Genomic DNA, 13,738 nt, shown 5'->3' with positions numbered 1-13,738 from the left:
GTATTTTGGAAATGTTGAGTCGAATTAGTCTAGAATCGATTAATTTTATGGAAGAAAACCTTTCAAACAGCCGTAGTCCGTAAACTTCCACGTGTCAAATACGTGAGCCAATCACAGCCCAAGGATTCCAACAACGCGAAATTCGTATAACGAGGAACGTATCTTCGCGTTATAGGGGGGTCTACTGTAATAAATTTAATAGAATTCACATATAGAAGTAATTACTTCGAAGTCAATGATGATTATTACACACAGACAAACGGAATAAGCATTGGTTCGGTAATAGGGCCAAAGTTCGCTGAACTAATTATGATAGATATAGATCAGTGTTTCTCAACCTCTAACGAATCATCGCCCCTTCAATAAAACCGTTACGTAGTATCGCCCCCTTCAATAAAACCGTTACGTAGTATCGCCCCCTTCAATAAAACCGTTACGTAGTATCGCCCCCTTCAATAAAACCGTTACGTAGTATCGCCCCCTTCAATAAAACCGTTACGTAGTATCGCCCCCTTCAATAAAACCGTTACGTAGTATCGCCCCCTTCAATAAAACCGTTACGTAGTATCGCCCCCTTCAATAAAACCGTTACGTAGTATCGCCCCCTTCAATAAAACCGTTACGTAGTATCGCCCCCTTCAATAAAACCGTTACGTAGTATCGCCCCCTTCAATAAAACCGTTACGTAGTATCGCCCCCTTCACTTCAAAATTCCGATGCCGAGGGCCAAGGCTAACGCCAAATTCGTACTGCATTGAGTAGATTAGTGACTAGTATAATGTTATTTAATTATTGTACGATATAACGAATAAAATATCTAATTATTTTTAATATAATGTTATACTATATCGCCCAGAAAATTGTTTTTCGCTCCCCAAAATATAAATTGTTACTAATCGCACCCTCAAAATGGAAAAACGCCCACATGGGGGCGATATCGCCCCCGTTGAGAAACATTGATATAGATAATAGTATCAGTAATATACAAGGTGTAAAATTCTATTAAAGATACGTAGACGATATTCTAATAATATATAATGATACGGAAATCAAGATAGAAGAAATCAGCAAACACATTAATAATATACACGAAGCAATAAAATTTCAAATAGAAATAGAAGATTTAAACAGTCAAGAAATTAACTACTTGGATATAACAATAAAAAGATTAAAACAAAATTTGGAATTTAGAACATTTAAAAAGCCAGGTTCAGGCAGAATAACAATAAAATATTAATCTAACATGCCATTACATGTCAAATATAATACGTTTAAAGTGGAATATTTTAAGGTAAAAAATATAACAAGTCAAGAGAAGTATATAACTAAAGACCATGCTGAATTAAATAAGAAATTTCTCTTAGCAGGTTATCCACAACAGCTACTGAATAAATGGGAACTTAAAATAAATAATTCAAAAATAACACATAATAATAAACAAAAGAATAATGTAAAGTATAATGTTTTTCCGTACATCAAAGGTTTATATGAAGAAATCAACAAAGAAATCGAACAAATGAACTTTAAGCTTGCACCATCGCACCAAAAAATGTCTGCTAGATTAAAACATTTCAACCCTTTAAAAAGACAACAAGCATCAACTGAAATTAGGAACGTAGTATACAAAATTCCTTGTACTTGCAAAGACAACAAATACTACATAGGAGAAACCAAAAGGAAGGTAAAAATCAGACTAAAGGAACACATAGCTGATCTAAAATATCACAGAATAAATTCCGCATTTCATGACCATTGTACTTTGAACAATTGTAACATAGACAAAGATAATATAGAGATCCTTCGTAAAGAAAAGAAACATATAATAGGAAGTTTAAAGAAAGTATAGAGATCATCAAAAGCGAAAAATGAATAATTAAAAATTCCAATATAAAAATAAATTTGGTTTGGCATATTATAAATGAAAATAAGCAATAATTCTGTGTAAAATAAAGAAAATTGAAATTAATTTAAGTAAAAATTTAATATCTTCAACATGCGTTCTGCCACAACGTAACGTGTCTAACACACCATTGTGTCAATGAGCAAGGTCACACGCCTATCTCTATATACACACGCATTAAGCATTAGAAATCTATCTATATGTAAAAAAACAAGTAAAAATCTGTTTATACGATAAGAACTAATCCGAATGATAAAAAATAGAAATCTAGATAACAAGTTAAGAGTAAAGGTCGAATGCATAGAGGTGTTTTTAAAAACGAATTTAAGTTTACAGAGATCGTGATTTGAAGTTGACTGAAAAGGGGCATGAATAGCCCGAAAGGTATACTGTACAAACATTAATTGCATGTATCTATTACCGCTAAAGCTCGAAACTCGTTAATTTTCAGATTACCTAGCTAATCTGCAGATTAACTAGCGTGATCCGTTAAAGTTGTGAAAATTGTTCCATTTCTCAAATTACCTAGATAATATGCAGAGTATCTAGGTAATCCGCACATTACCTACTAGGCACTCGGTAAAGTGAAAATAAGATCTTTGCCACAAATAAATGTAACACAAATAGGTGTGCTTGTCGCAGAAACCAATTGCTATGAAATTCAGTGTCACCAATCTTTAGACTGCACTAATAAGTAAGCACAATTGGATAATGTTACCTATGGTGAGTAAAATGGCGGCTCGTCTCTGATTCCAGCAAAGAGAAGAAAGGAAACATTGGGGACGCACGTTCAAACCTAACCTCACCTAACCTATTCTAATAATTTGTGTGGTAATAATTATGGTAATTTATTATAATAGGTTAGAACGTGTGTCCCCACTGTTTCCTTTCTTCTGTTTGCTGGAATCAGAGACGAGCCGCCATTTTACTCACCATAGGTAACATTAACTGCACAATTACATCATGCGATCACCAGAAAAAGTATGATAACTTTATTATTTTTCGTTTCCGGTCCAAAAGTAGGGTATCGTTGAAGTCGTCTCGGTCCTCTCAGTTCAGATAGATACTCAAAGTCCCGAAATTCCATAGGTGGTTATCTATATAATAATTTCCCTCATTGTATTAATATTTTAAATCGTTTGATTTTTTGTATGTTTTTTAATTGGTTGATGACTGATTCTATCAACTAATTTGTTGATTGTTTGATTGTATTAACTTGATTCTTTAGATATCGAAAATTAAATAAAGAACAATATGTTAATTTAAGTGTACAGAAACGTTGCTGTTGTTTCAGCAAAGATCTTATTTTCACTTTACCGAGTGCCTAGTAGGTAATCTGCAGATTAACGAGTTTCCGAGCTTTAGCGGTAACATATCAACTAAATAAAAATTAATAGTGAGATTTACTTGTGTCCGAGTGAATACACTATATAGTTTGTGTTCGTCTGTTCGAGTTATAGAAATTAACTTATATATAATAGGGGAAAAAAGAAAAAACTCAAGAACTGATAAAATGGTTTAATCAGTCATTTTCCTTCATGTATACAACGTAATAGAGTAATGCTAGATAATTATTTTTGACACTTTAGGGTTCTTCCGGTTTATACAGTGTCCAATAGATACGTTCTGGCCCAACAGCCATGGCCACCACTCGGTATCCCCTACAATCCAATCTATCGAGCACTTCACGTGCAATATAATTCGTTTGATACGTTCTAAACAAGACAAAGGTAAATGAGTTGCGCTGTTTAAATAAGGATAAAAATAAATTCAAAAATATTACCGTGACTTTATTGTTCCAGCAGCGAGATAATCCAATAATTCTGGATTAATGTCTGTATCACCAACAGTTGTTCTGCTAGTTTCCTAAATTTCAAGATAAAAGTGTTATTAAATTACTGTCGAAAGTCTGTCTTCACGCTATAATGAATAATTAAACTAGATAGACCGATAGTTCAATCAATGTTAACTCGCTTATAGGCATAATTAAAATTTAAAATAATACTTTACCTCTATATGAGAAAGTAAAAATTATTAAAAATGAATATAAAAAAATGAAACTAAATTAATACTAAATAAATCAAACCTAAAAATAATGAAATAATAATTATCACTCTGGACTTTACACCGAAACCGAAACTAAAACAAGAATTAAAAATAAAATCAGAATTAATTAATATATATTCAGAAGAGATGATCGAAAGATTTGATCAATAGAAACTACTTTTAAATAAAGTAATTGAATTAATTTTAAAAACAAAATTAATTTTCTTACGATTGGATAAGAGCTGGAAATTATAAGATAAGGCATATTTCTACTACAAAATATGAAAATTGTATAAGATGATCCTCCCTACTCAACGGGTGTCTAGGTAATATTAAAGCGATTTAGCCAATCAGCAATCGTTGGCACATTAATTTCCCATCATTTTAATTAATTCTGATTTTATTTTTAATTCTAGTTTTGTTTCGGTTTCGGTTTCGTTTTCAGGTGTAACGTCCAGAGTGGTAACTATTGATATTATTTTATTGTTTTTAATTATTATTTTTAGTTTTAATTAATATGTTTGATTTATTTAGTATGAACTTAGTTTTATATTTTATATTCATTTTTAATAATTAACGGATTTTGTGTTCATATGTCAATTTGAATTTTAAAAATGTGTCTTTTGTTTGTGTTGTTATCAAGGGGATCGGAGTAGTCATGATAACGAGATTTTAGCGAAGTATTTTCTCTCGAAAGGGTAAAAACATTCGTATCAGATTATTAACCTGTATTAATTTTCGGCGAAAAGTTACCATTTTTACTGTATAAGTACTAGCTGTACCCGGCCACGCGTTGCTGTGGCTCAAAATGTATCTGTTATAAATGTATAACGAAATTCCTCCCATTCCCCATGGAGGAATTTCGAAAAATCTCTTCTTAGTGCACATTATCTTGACGTGCCCTATTAAAACGTAATCAAAAACGCAAAAAACCGCATCTAAAATAGAATAATAGAAGACTAATTCTTCACGATAAGCCTTAATTTTGTCCCTCTCCCCGCGGGGGAAATTTCGAAATCTATATAATATAAAAACGCGTGTATTCGAATGCAACGTTGTGTCAAAATTTCAAAGCAATCAGTTAAGAACTTTCGGAGATTTAAGATTTTGAACAAACGAACATTTACATTTTTATTTCTATAGAAGAAGATGACAGCTTGTTCAGCTTAGTCAAGTCTGTACTATATTTCTTTATATTCTTACGTTTTTTTAACGTAAATTGTCTTTGTTGACTTTGGAAAATTCCAGTTTTATAAAATTTGAACGCAGAATTAACAAATTCGTTATATTTTATTTTAAAGACGTTTAAAATCGAGACTGAATGTCTAACTATTGTTCATTGCAACACGTGCTCGTTTGACAGAAGTGGTTTGCTCGTAATAATTGCAAGTAATAAAATATAGTCTTTCTTTAAATTTAAATAATATTATTATAATTCTTTTATTACATTACTTTTTCAGGCAATTTCAGAAGTCAGCAAAATAGATGAAAACTTTGGTACATGTGAATCTTTGTCCCAGATGGTGGCTTCGTCCTGGCGACCAACATCTCAAATAGTACCTGTATTTTTCCACCCTCATGGTGGAAAGAAATAAAAATTTTAAAAATTGCTATTCTAAACAAAACTGCTCACACATTTAAACATATGACATTAATAATTAGCGTGCAGTTTCGATTTACGTAACACGTAAAAATTCAACAAAACATATCGTGTCAGTTATGACTTGTTCTTAATGCACAGCACGTCTGCCGTTTATGTGATTTGCATACTTTAATTCTCAATTCGAACCTAGAATTTATCACTGAAAATCCAATGTTTTCAGTTATTTCTATCGTCATTCTCTACAGAATAATTTCTGTGAGCATTTAACTGGCAATTTAACGGTTGCAATAACGGTTTTCACAGGTACTTAATATCTCAGTTAGATAACAATCAGTATATTATGATAAATAGATAAATTACTAGGTGCATTTTCTTATCCAGAATGAGAAAACATATTAGACCAAAAGGGCACGTAGTCAGCGATTATGTGGTCTTTTACTGTGTGGTGTGAAAAAAAGGGTGATGTGACCTTCACAATGCCCTTAGCCACTTTAAATTCTAGAATTAGAAAGAGAACTTGTTTAATTTCAATATTTAGACAAATAAATTATTATGTATTTGTAAGGACAATACAGTGAAGATCGATTCAATAATGGGATTCGAGTGATGCAATAATACAACGTTCAACAATGCAAATCTCGGTTTTGTTCTAAAGCATTTAGGAAAAATTGACATGGCAACCATTTTGAATTTCTTCTTCATTCTTCTTATTATTTTACCACTAGCATTTTTTACTTTTTCATCATTCTTAGTCATTTTATTCCTCCAAGATCTGCTGTGTCCAACAATTGGATGCATCTTCGGTGCCATATATACAGTCTGGAGGCGTAAGCTAGTCGAAATGTTAGCCTTCCGAAGTATCGAATGCCTCAACTCCATGACAAAAGTTGAACACGAAGTGTGCATTGAGCCTTCTATAAATCAGTTACTACAGATTATTGGACACGAAAACGTAAGAACTCTTCTTATGCATCAGAAGATACTATGCAACATTGAACCATCAGTAGAAATGGCGGAAAAAATAGAATATTTCGGGGATGTAAATGAAGATAAAAATAAACATGAAGCTAAAGAGGATCTTCTTGTTATGAATATGAATTTTTAATAAATTCCCAAGATTTCTACTATAAAATGCAATATTCTTCTTTTCGTACTTTGCTGATATTTAATGCTAAATTTCACATTTTGCACTCTAAACTTCTAAACGAATGTATCGAATATTTCAAAAAACTTAAAAATTTTAAATCGAATTCTACTTTCTTTTTGATTTATGGTAACCTTTTCTTTTTGCAACGAAATACGGTATTTCACCCTTACCATTGTCCCTAAAACTACCACTGTAGATGAAACAATAAATTCATCAAGATATAAATAAGCAAAACAGGTGGACAGATCAATTATCATTTATGTTTCCTTTTGATTTAAAAGTTGTTTATTTATTGGTTTTAATTAATTAAAGCAATGTCTCCCCGACAAGTGCGATATAACGAAGGACCACTGTATTTGCTTTAAAACATAACACTAAATCGGTAAGAAAGTTATCCCACTTACTATAAATTCATAATTATAATAAAATTTTAAATAATTTTATGTAAATATTACTAATAAACTGGATATTATAGTATATATTATATTTATTTAACTTTCATCCTTTTAACAGTAAAATAGTTTTAATTTAAAAAATCATTTCTAACTTTTGATTTCCTATCCATTTCTATTTTATCAATTAAAGATATCATTTTTCTCTTTAAAGAATATTTCCTGCCTTTTGATTTCTAAGCCATTAATATAATTTCCAACAATGCAAACTGATTACTTATAGAATTTTGGTGTTATAGAGTAAGCGAGTGGGGTAATGAACTTTTTATAATTTCTTTAATGCAGTACCAAAATAATATGTAATTGTGTAGGATATTTTTATTATTGTATACGTTCAACTTAAGTTATACTGAATATTAAAATGTTTTTAACACCTAAATAGAGGAACGTTTCTCATAAAAGTCAGATCCCAAAGCTCTCAGATGTTTCGGCCTCCCTAGTGCTTGTCTTTCACACCCACTGCAGCTGACAGTCTGAATCTTGTAAAACATTATTGGTTTTTTTACATATTCCCGATTGGGAGACCTTTCCGTTTCCACGGCCAAGAGTGCTAAAATAGTCCTGATATCACCTGTTCGGGTGTTAGCCAATTGGTAAGGCGTGGACCCTCATTCAACTATAAGTGTTCACTAGTGTTATCCATTCGCCACTAGCTGGCACACATACAATATAGAATGTATACATTTAACTATATTTGTGCAAGATACTAATAGAACTGGATAACATTTCACATGCATCACTAATAACAATGAAAATAAGGATTACGATGGGCAAAACTAAAAGTAACAACATACATATGAGCATTGAAAATGCATTCGCTGATGTTATACATACGGTACGACAAAATTTTCTGCCATAATGTATCATCACCTTAGAGTAATATGCGTAATTTCATGCATTAATTAATAATGACATTTATCTAGTAAAGAAGATGCAAAGATTCTACTGCTGTAATTTTATTCACATTCTCCAATCTTCATGTGGAACATAGTTTACATAAAATGCAAATCTATGAAGAATATAATGTCTATATTTGTTATTGTCATTCGCACTACAACATTTAAATTCTTGTTAATGAACTGTAATGACGGATCCGACATTAATTAAGGGGTTAAACCCAATCCGACTCTCATAATTCATGCTAGATAGTTAGAATTAGGAATTGTCTACTGCATATTTACGGATTTATCTCTGGTATATAACTAATGAAAATTTATTTTCAAATTCCCGAAAATTCTTCATATACTTACAGATTGCAATACACATCCCTATCAATCGCTTTTATCTGAGTCTTCGTCGGGGAGATCCTGCATTTGAAACAGAACAATCAGATAAGTCACTATCAGCCCGAAAACGGTAAATATAAACGATCTATAAATGTAGAAGGCTTTCCAGGCCGTAAAATGGGGCGGTTCTTGACTGCATCTCAAAAGCAGAACGTGGAAAGCTTTTTTGTCTTCTGGTGAATGAATTTTGCGATGAGCACCAATTTTACATAAAGCATTGAGCTCTTTTTGTGCTTCTAAAGTCACAGACGATGCTTTAACGGATATGATGATAAGAAAAGAACATTCGAAAAATACTACAGCTACGAGGAATGCAATTTCCGACATACAGAAGCTACCAATAAGGCTTTTTCGAGAAAACTCCTCGATATCAAAGCAAGAAAAGGTGATATCAATGACAATCCCCGCAATCCACCAAAAGACTACAGAACAAAATAAATTGTCCAGAAACGAAACAGCTTCGCAAATGTTCAAGAAATTATCTGTTAGTTTATAAAGTTGATCACTGGCACCCGAATGTTGCTGCAATTGCTTGATGTCCTTATTGAACGAAACAAAATTGACTTTAACTAATGAACAAGTAGAGGCAAAAAGCATAAAAAATATCGCTTTTGGTACAAGAATTAGCCATACGAGAGTTAAAGCATCTGAAACAGCAATTACATCACTTACAATATCGGGTATTTCTCTGGTGTCCATACCAAAAATATATCTGTTAAAATAATCTTGTCTATTGCATCAAACGACGATCCACATTTTAAGTGTGGAAAGAGAAATCCCGTAAAATAGTACATAAAAAGTGGATTTAGTCTGATTTTCCCATCTATTGGGATCTTTGTTACTGTCATGAGAACATACGTCCTGAAGAATGTGTTTTAATTCTTTTTTGATGTATTGAAAGTATATCATAGAAATGAAAGGACAAATTTCAGAGATCAAGTCACATGCGTGTTCTATAATTACTATGAAGCTCCCACGATTAATGGCATACGTAATTTCGTTAGCTGCTTCCATTAGCGTGCGAACAAACACTAATATTGTCACAATTATACTGTAACATGAAAGTCCATCCTGTTCCAAGTTCATACCATACACTTTTAGGAAGATTGTAAGAGGCCAGAGCTTAGTTTTCATCTTGTTTACGTTCGAATGTTCTTTCTTCACAGAAGTGGAGGTGAATAACATGTTTTCTGAGGCGATGTTGATCTTATTTCTTTCCATTCTGAAGTGCATGACTTGCAATGCGAGATGAAGAGGCAAGAATGACCATGTTTATTGCCTGGTGTTTACTTCGTATACAATAAATATTTGTAGTCACCGGGATAGCAAAATTATTATTTAGTTTTTATGGGTTTCTTTGCGTGATCCAAATAATTCTCATTATGTGGATAATTNTCTCTGGTATATAACTAATGAAAATTTATTTTCAAATTCCCGAAAATTCTTCATATACTTACAGATTGCAATACACATCCCTATCAATCGCTTTTATCTGAGTCTTCGTCGGGGAGATCCTGCATTTGAAACAGAACAATCAGATAAGTCACTATCAGCCCAAAAACGGTAAATATAAACGATCTATAAATGTAGAAGGCTTTCCAGGCCGTAAAATGGGGCGGTTCTTGACTGCATCTCAAAAGCAGAACGTGGAAAGCTTCTTTGTCTTCTGGTGAATGAATTTTGCGATGAGCACCAATTTTACATAAAGCATTGAGCTCTTTTTGTGCTTCTAAAGTCACAGACGATGCTTTAACGGATATGATGATAAGAAAAGAACATTCGAAAAATACTACAGCTACGAGGAATGCAATTTCCGACATACAGAAGCTACCAATAAGGCTTTTTCGAGAAAACTCCTCGATATCAAAGCAAGAAAAGGTGATATCAATGACTATCCCCGCAATCCACCAAAAGACTACAGAACAAAATAAATTGTCCAGAAACGAAACAGCTTCGCAATTGTTCAAGAAATTATCCGTTAGTTTACAAAGTTGACCATTGGCACCCGAATGTTGCTGCAATTGCGTGATGTCTTTATTGAACGAAACAAAATTGACTTTAACTAATGAACAAATAGAGGCAAAAAACATAAAAAATATCGCTTTTGGTACAAGAATTAGCCATACGAGAGTTAAAGCATCTGAAATAGCAATTACATCACTTACAATATCGGGTATTTCTCTGGTGTCCATACCAAAAATATATCTGTTAAAATAATCTTGTCTATTGCATTGAACGACGATCCACATTTTAAGTGCGGAAAGAGAAATCCCGTAAAATAGTATATAAAATGTAGATTTGGTCTGATTGTCCCATCTATTGGGATCTTTGTTACTGTCATGAGAACATACGTCCTGAAGGATGTGTTTTAATTCTTTTTTGATGTATTGAAAGTATATCATACAAACGAAAGGACAAATTTCAGAGATCAAGTCACATGCATGTTCTATAATTACTACGAAGCTTCCACGATTAATGGCATACGTAATTTCATTAGCTGCTTCCATTAGCGTGCGAACAAACACTAATATTGTCACAATTATACTGTAATATGAAAGTCCATCCTGTTCTATGTTCATACCATACACTTTTAGGAAGATTGTAAGGGGCCAAAGCTTAGTTTTCATCTTGTTTACGTTCGAATGTTCTTTCTTCACAGAAGTGGAGGTGAATAACATGTTTTCTGAGGCGATGTTGATCTTATTTCTTTCCATTCTGAAGTGCATGATTTGCAAACTTCAATGTGCAATGCGAGATGAAGAGGCAAAAATGATCATGTTTATTGCCTGGTGCTTACTTCGTATACAATAAATATTTGTAGTCACCAAGGTATCAAATTTTTTTAGTTTCTTTGTTAAGTATGTTATAAGTATCTTTGCGTGATCTAAGAATATCACGCAAAATCGACACAATAAGAGTGATGATATCACGAATGCATAACGATGAATTTTTTAACAGTTGTTTTCTATTAAATTTGCACAATATATTTAATTTATTTAATGTTAAAAAAGTAATATATCTACTTTTTGGCACCATATGGAAATTATATTTCTTTTAGGCTGCAACTTGAAAAAACTGTAGATCTATAAATTCCTACTACAGTTCTTTTGTCTGCCCATTGTCCGTTTGATGTTTGTCTTTTCTTAATCTCGATAACGGAGTTAGACAGATGAAATTTGGGAACAGACTTGAAACTTTTATGGGACAGGAGGCCCTGATTAACTATATACGAACTTTCAATTCAAACCGGAAGTTACGTTATTTCAAAAATTATGATTAAAAATTGCAGCCCGGCATTGTAACGATGTTACAATAAGTAATTGCTCGTCTGATTTAAAAAATACTTTCTCTATTTTATACAATGTCCAAGAAAAAGTGACTGTTTTAAATTATTATTATTTTTTTGTCTCAAGTTCATTCAAACACATCCATTACGTCCTCCTGTACATTCAGATTCTTCTTCATATGTAATTTTACCTCTATAGTCATGTGAATAATACCAGTAATCACTGATAGTTGGTTGCGAGTTTGTACTTTACAAGAGTTTGCTACCTACAATTTTCTGGAATTTTTTTCCTGTGTAACACTTACATTTGGTCCAGTTTCCCATTGAAGGTAAGAGACTTTGGCAGATCCTCAAAGTATTTCAGTCTAAAAGACAGAATTTTCATGAATTTTATAGTTTTAAAGTCTAAAAGTTATTCTTAAAAGAAGATAGAAATATTCCATTAATAAAGATTATAAGGAAAAAACCGCTTTTTCGGAGGAGCATGTTTTGGGAAGAATCTGGAAAATTGTAAGGAATGTAATTTATTAATTTATAGAAATATTAATTACAAAAGAGTTAAACCTCGAATATATTGGAAAGAAGTAATTTGTGAATAGATATAGCAATAAATCATTCAAGAGAATATCTTCAAAGTACTACCGGAACAGTATTTTCAAAGCTAAGTACTGTTTGAATCGAACTATAGTTATAAATTACACTTAGCAACTGATGCAATAGGCTGTAAAGTTGCATTGTACTATCGTCACAATGGAAATTTTGAATTTGAGAACTGGTCATAAGTTTCAACTTTTCCTATTAAATGGTGTCTAACCCGCAAAGGGAACACGTCAAGAATTCGTTAAACTAATGGAGTAAGACGACGAAACACTTGCTTTCCGAGAAGACTTTCTGCTTTTATTTATGTGTTAGAGATGTTTAAAAAAACACGAGGCCAGCACAAACCCACGACTAACTACAGTGGGTGATCGGTTAACGAACATAATCCGTTCCAAGACTTTGTTCGTTAAGCGATTATCGATTTACCATAGGTTTTTATGGGAATTTGATAAATTCGTTCCGGAGACTCCAAAAAATAAAAAAATATATACTATTTTACTACGTTTATTTATATGTAATAGTAAAAATACATATATATGTAGTCTTGCATTTTTTTAGTCATGTTTTTTTCGCTTGTGGGGGTTAAAGAATCTGTCCAATGTCGATTGTTTTTCTTTTTTCATCAGGATTTTTCTCAAGTAATTAATAGTATTGTAATTGTAGAGATTGACAACTCCATTAACCTTATTTTGGTTTGGATGACACTTGGATGATCGTTGTTCTGACATTCTCCCACTTTTTCAAAAGATCTTTAGTAGTAGATGTCTACATTGGTCCTCTTTCGTCTTTCTCTTTTTGAAAAGAAAACACATCTCGCCGAGTTTCTTGGTATTCTTCATTTGAGAGTTCTTGGAGTTCTTCTGTCGACAGATCAGTTTCAGGTTCCATTATGAGCTCTAAAATGCTCTTTATTTCTCAGATGTGATTTTCATGACTCCATTAACAGCTCGAGACTTCTCGATATATCTTTCATATCTTAGATTGTGCCTACTGTAGACCTGTTCAAGCCATTCTGCCTAGCAATATTAGACATCTTGTGCCCACGTTCTACCTTGGCTATTATCTCTTGCTTGGTTTCTACGGTGAGCGCAGTTCTTGACACTCCTCTTTCTAGGCTCCATAATATTATCAGTTTCTTTTTTAAATAAAATGTTCAGAAAAGCACTTACAAAAATTCAGAGAACAGAAATCGGCTAGCCCGCAAAAAATTATTTAAACGCAAGGCCCGGATGAAATTCGAAATTTGGTATTATAACGTTAACGAATATCCGATGGGACAATTAAACTTTCGTAAATAAACCCCGACGTAAAACTTAACAAGTGCCAGTCCGACAGTCTCGCGAATACTATAAAAATTATTTGTCAGAAAGGTAAACAAAAAGCTGGAATTACAAGGGAGAGTTTCAAATTTGGAGGAA

At 32.5% G+C, this 13,738-nt stretch overlaps 1 protein-coding gene across 1 annotated transcript; it reads right to left on the bottom strand.

Moving 5' to 3' along the window:
• Nucleotides 1-3,429: 3,429 nt before the first annotated feature.
• Nucleotides 3,430-4,326, bottom strand: LOC111634727 (GTP cyclohydrolase 1 feedback regulatory protein-like). Its single transcript, XM_023379564.1, has 3 exons — nt 4,176-4,326; nt 3,684-3,766; nt 3,430-3,615 (listed from the first exon to the last, which is right to left on the bottom strand). Exons 1-3 carry the CDS (start codon nt 4,209-4,211, stop codon nt 3,486-3,488), a joined length of 249 nt encoding a protein of 82 aa, XP_023235332.1. The 5' UTR covers nt 4,212-4,326; the 3' UTR covers nt 3,430-3,485.
• Nucleotides 4,327-13,738: the final 9,412 nt, after the last annotated feature.

This window comes from Centruroides sculpturatus, unplaced genomic scaffold (assembly GCF_000671375.1).
Source record: "Centruroides sculpturatus isolate CEXI.00-Female unplaced genomic scaffold, Cexi_2.0 scaffold822, whole genome shotgun sequence".
Classification (NCBI taxonomy): domain Eukaryota; kingdom Metazoa; phylum Arthropoda; class Arachnida; order Scorpiones; family Buthidae; genus Centruroides; species Centruroides sculpturatus.
This window is presented reverse-complemented; position numbering and strand designations above follow the sequence as displayed.

What these genes read in the sequence shown, in the direction of transcription:
- LOC111634727 (XM_023379564.1), bottom strand. Translation starts at nt 4,211, where the DNA reads ATGCCTTATCTTATAATTTCCAGCTCTTATCCAATC. An exon ending in TTTCCAGCTCTTATCCAATC is followed by an intron (nt 3,767 to 4,175) that starts GTAAGAAAATTA and finishes CTTGAAATTTAG; the next exon opens with GAAACTAGCAGAACAACTGT. An exon ending in GCTGGAACAATAAAGTCACG is followed by an intron (nt 3,616 to 3,683) that starts GTAATATTTTTG and finishes TGTCTTGTTTAG; the next exon opens with AACGTATCAAACGAATTATA.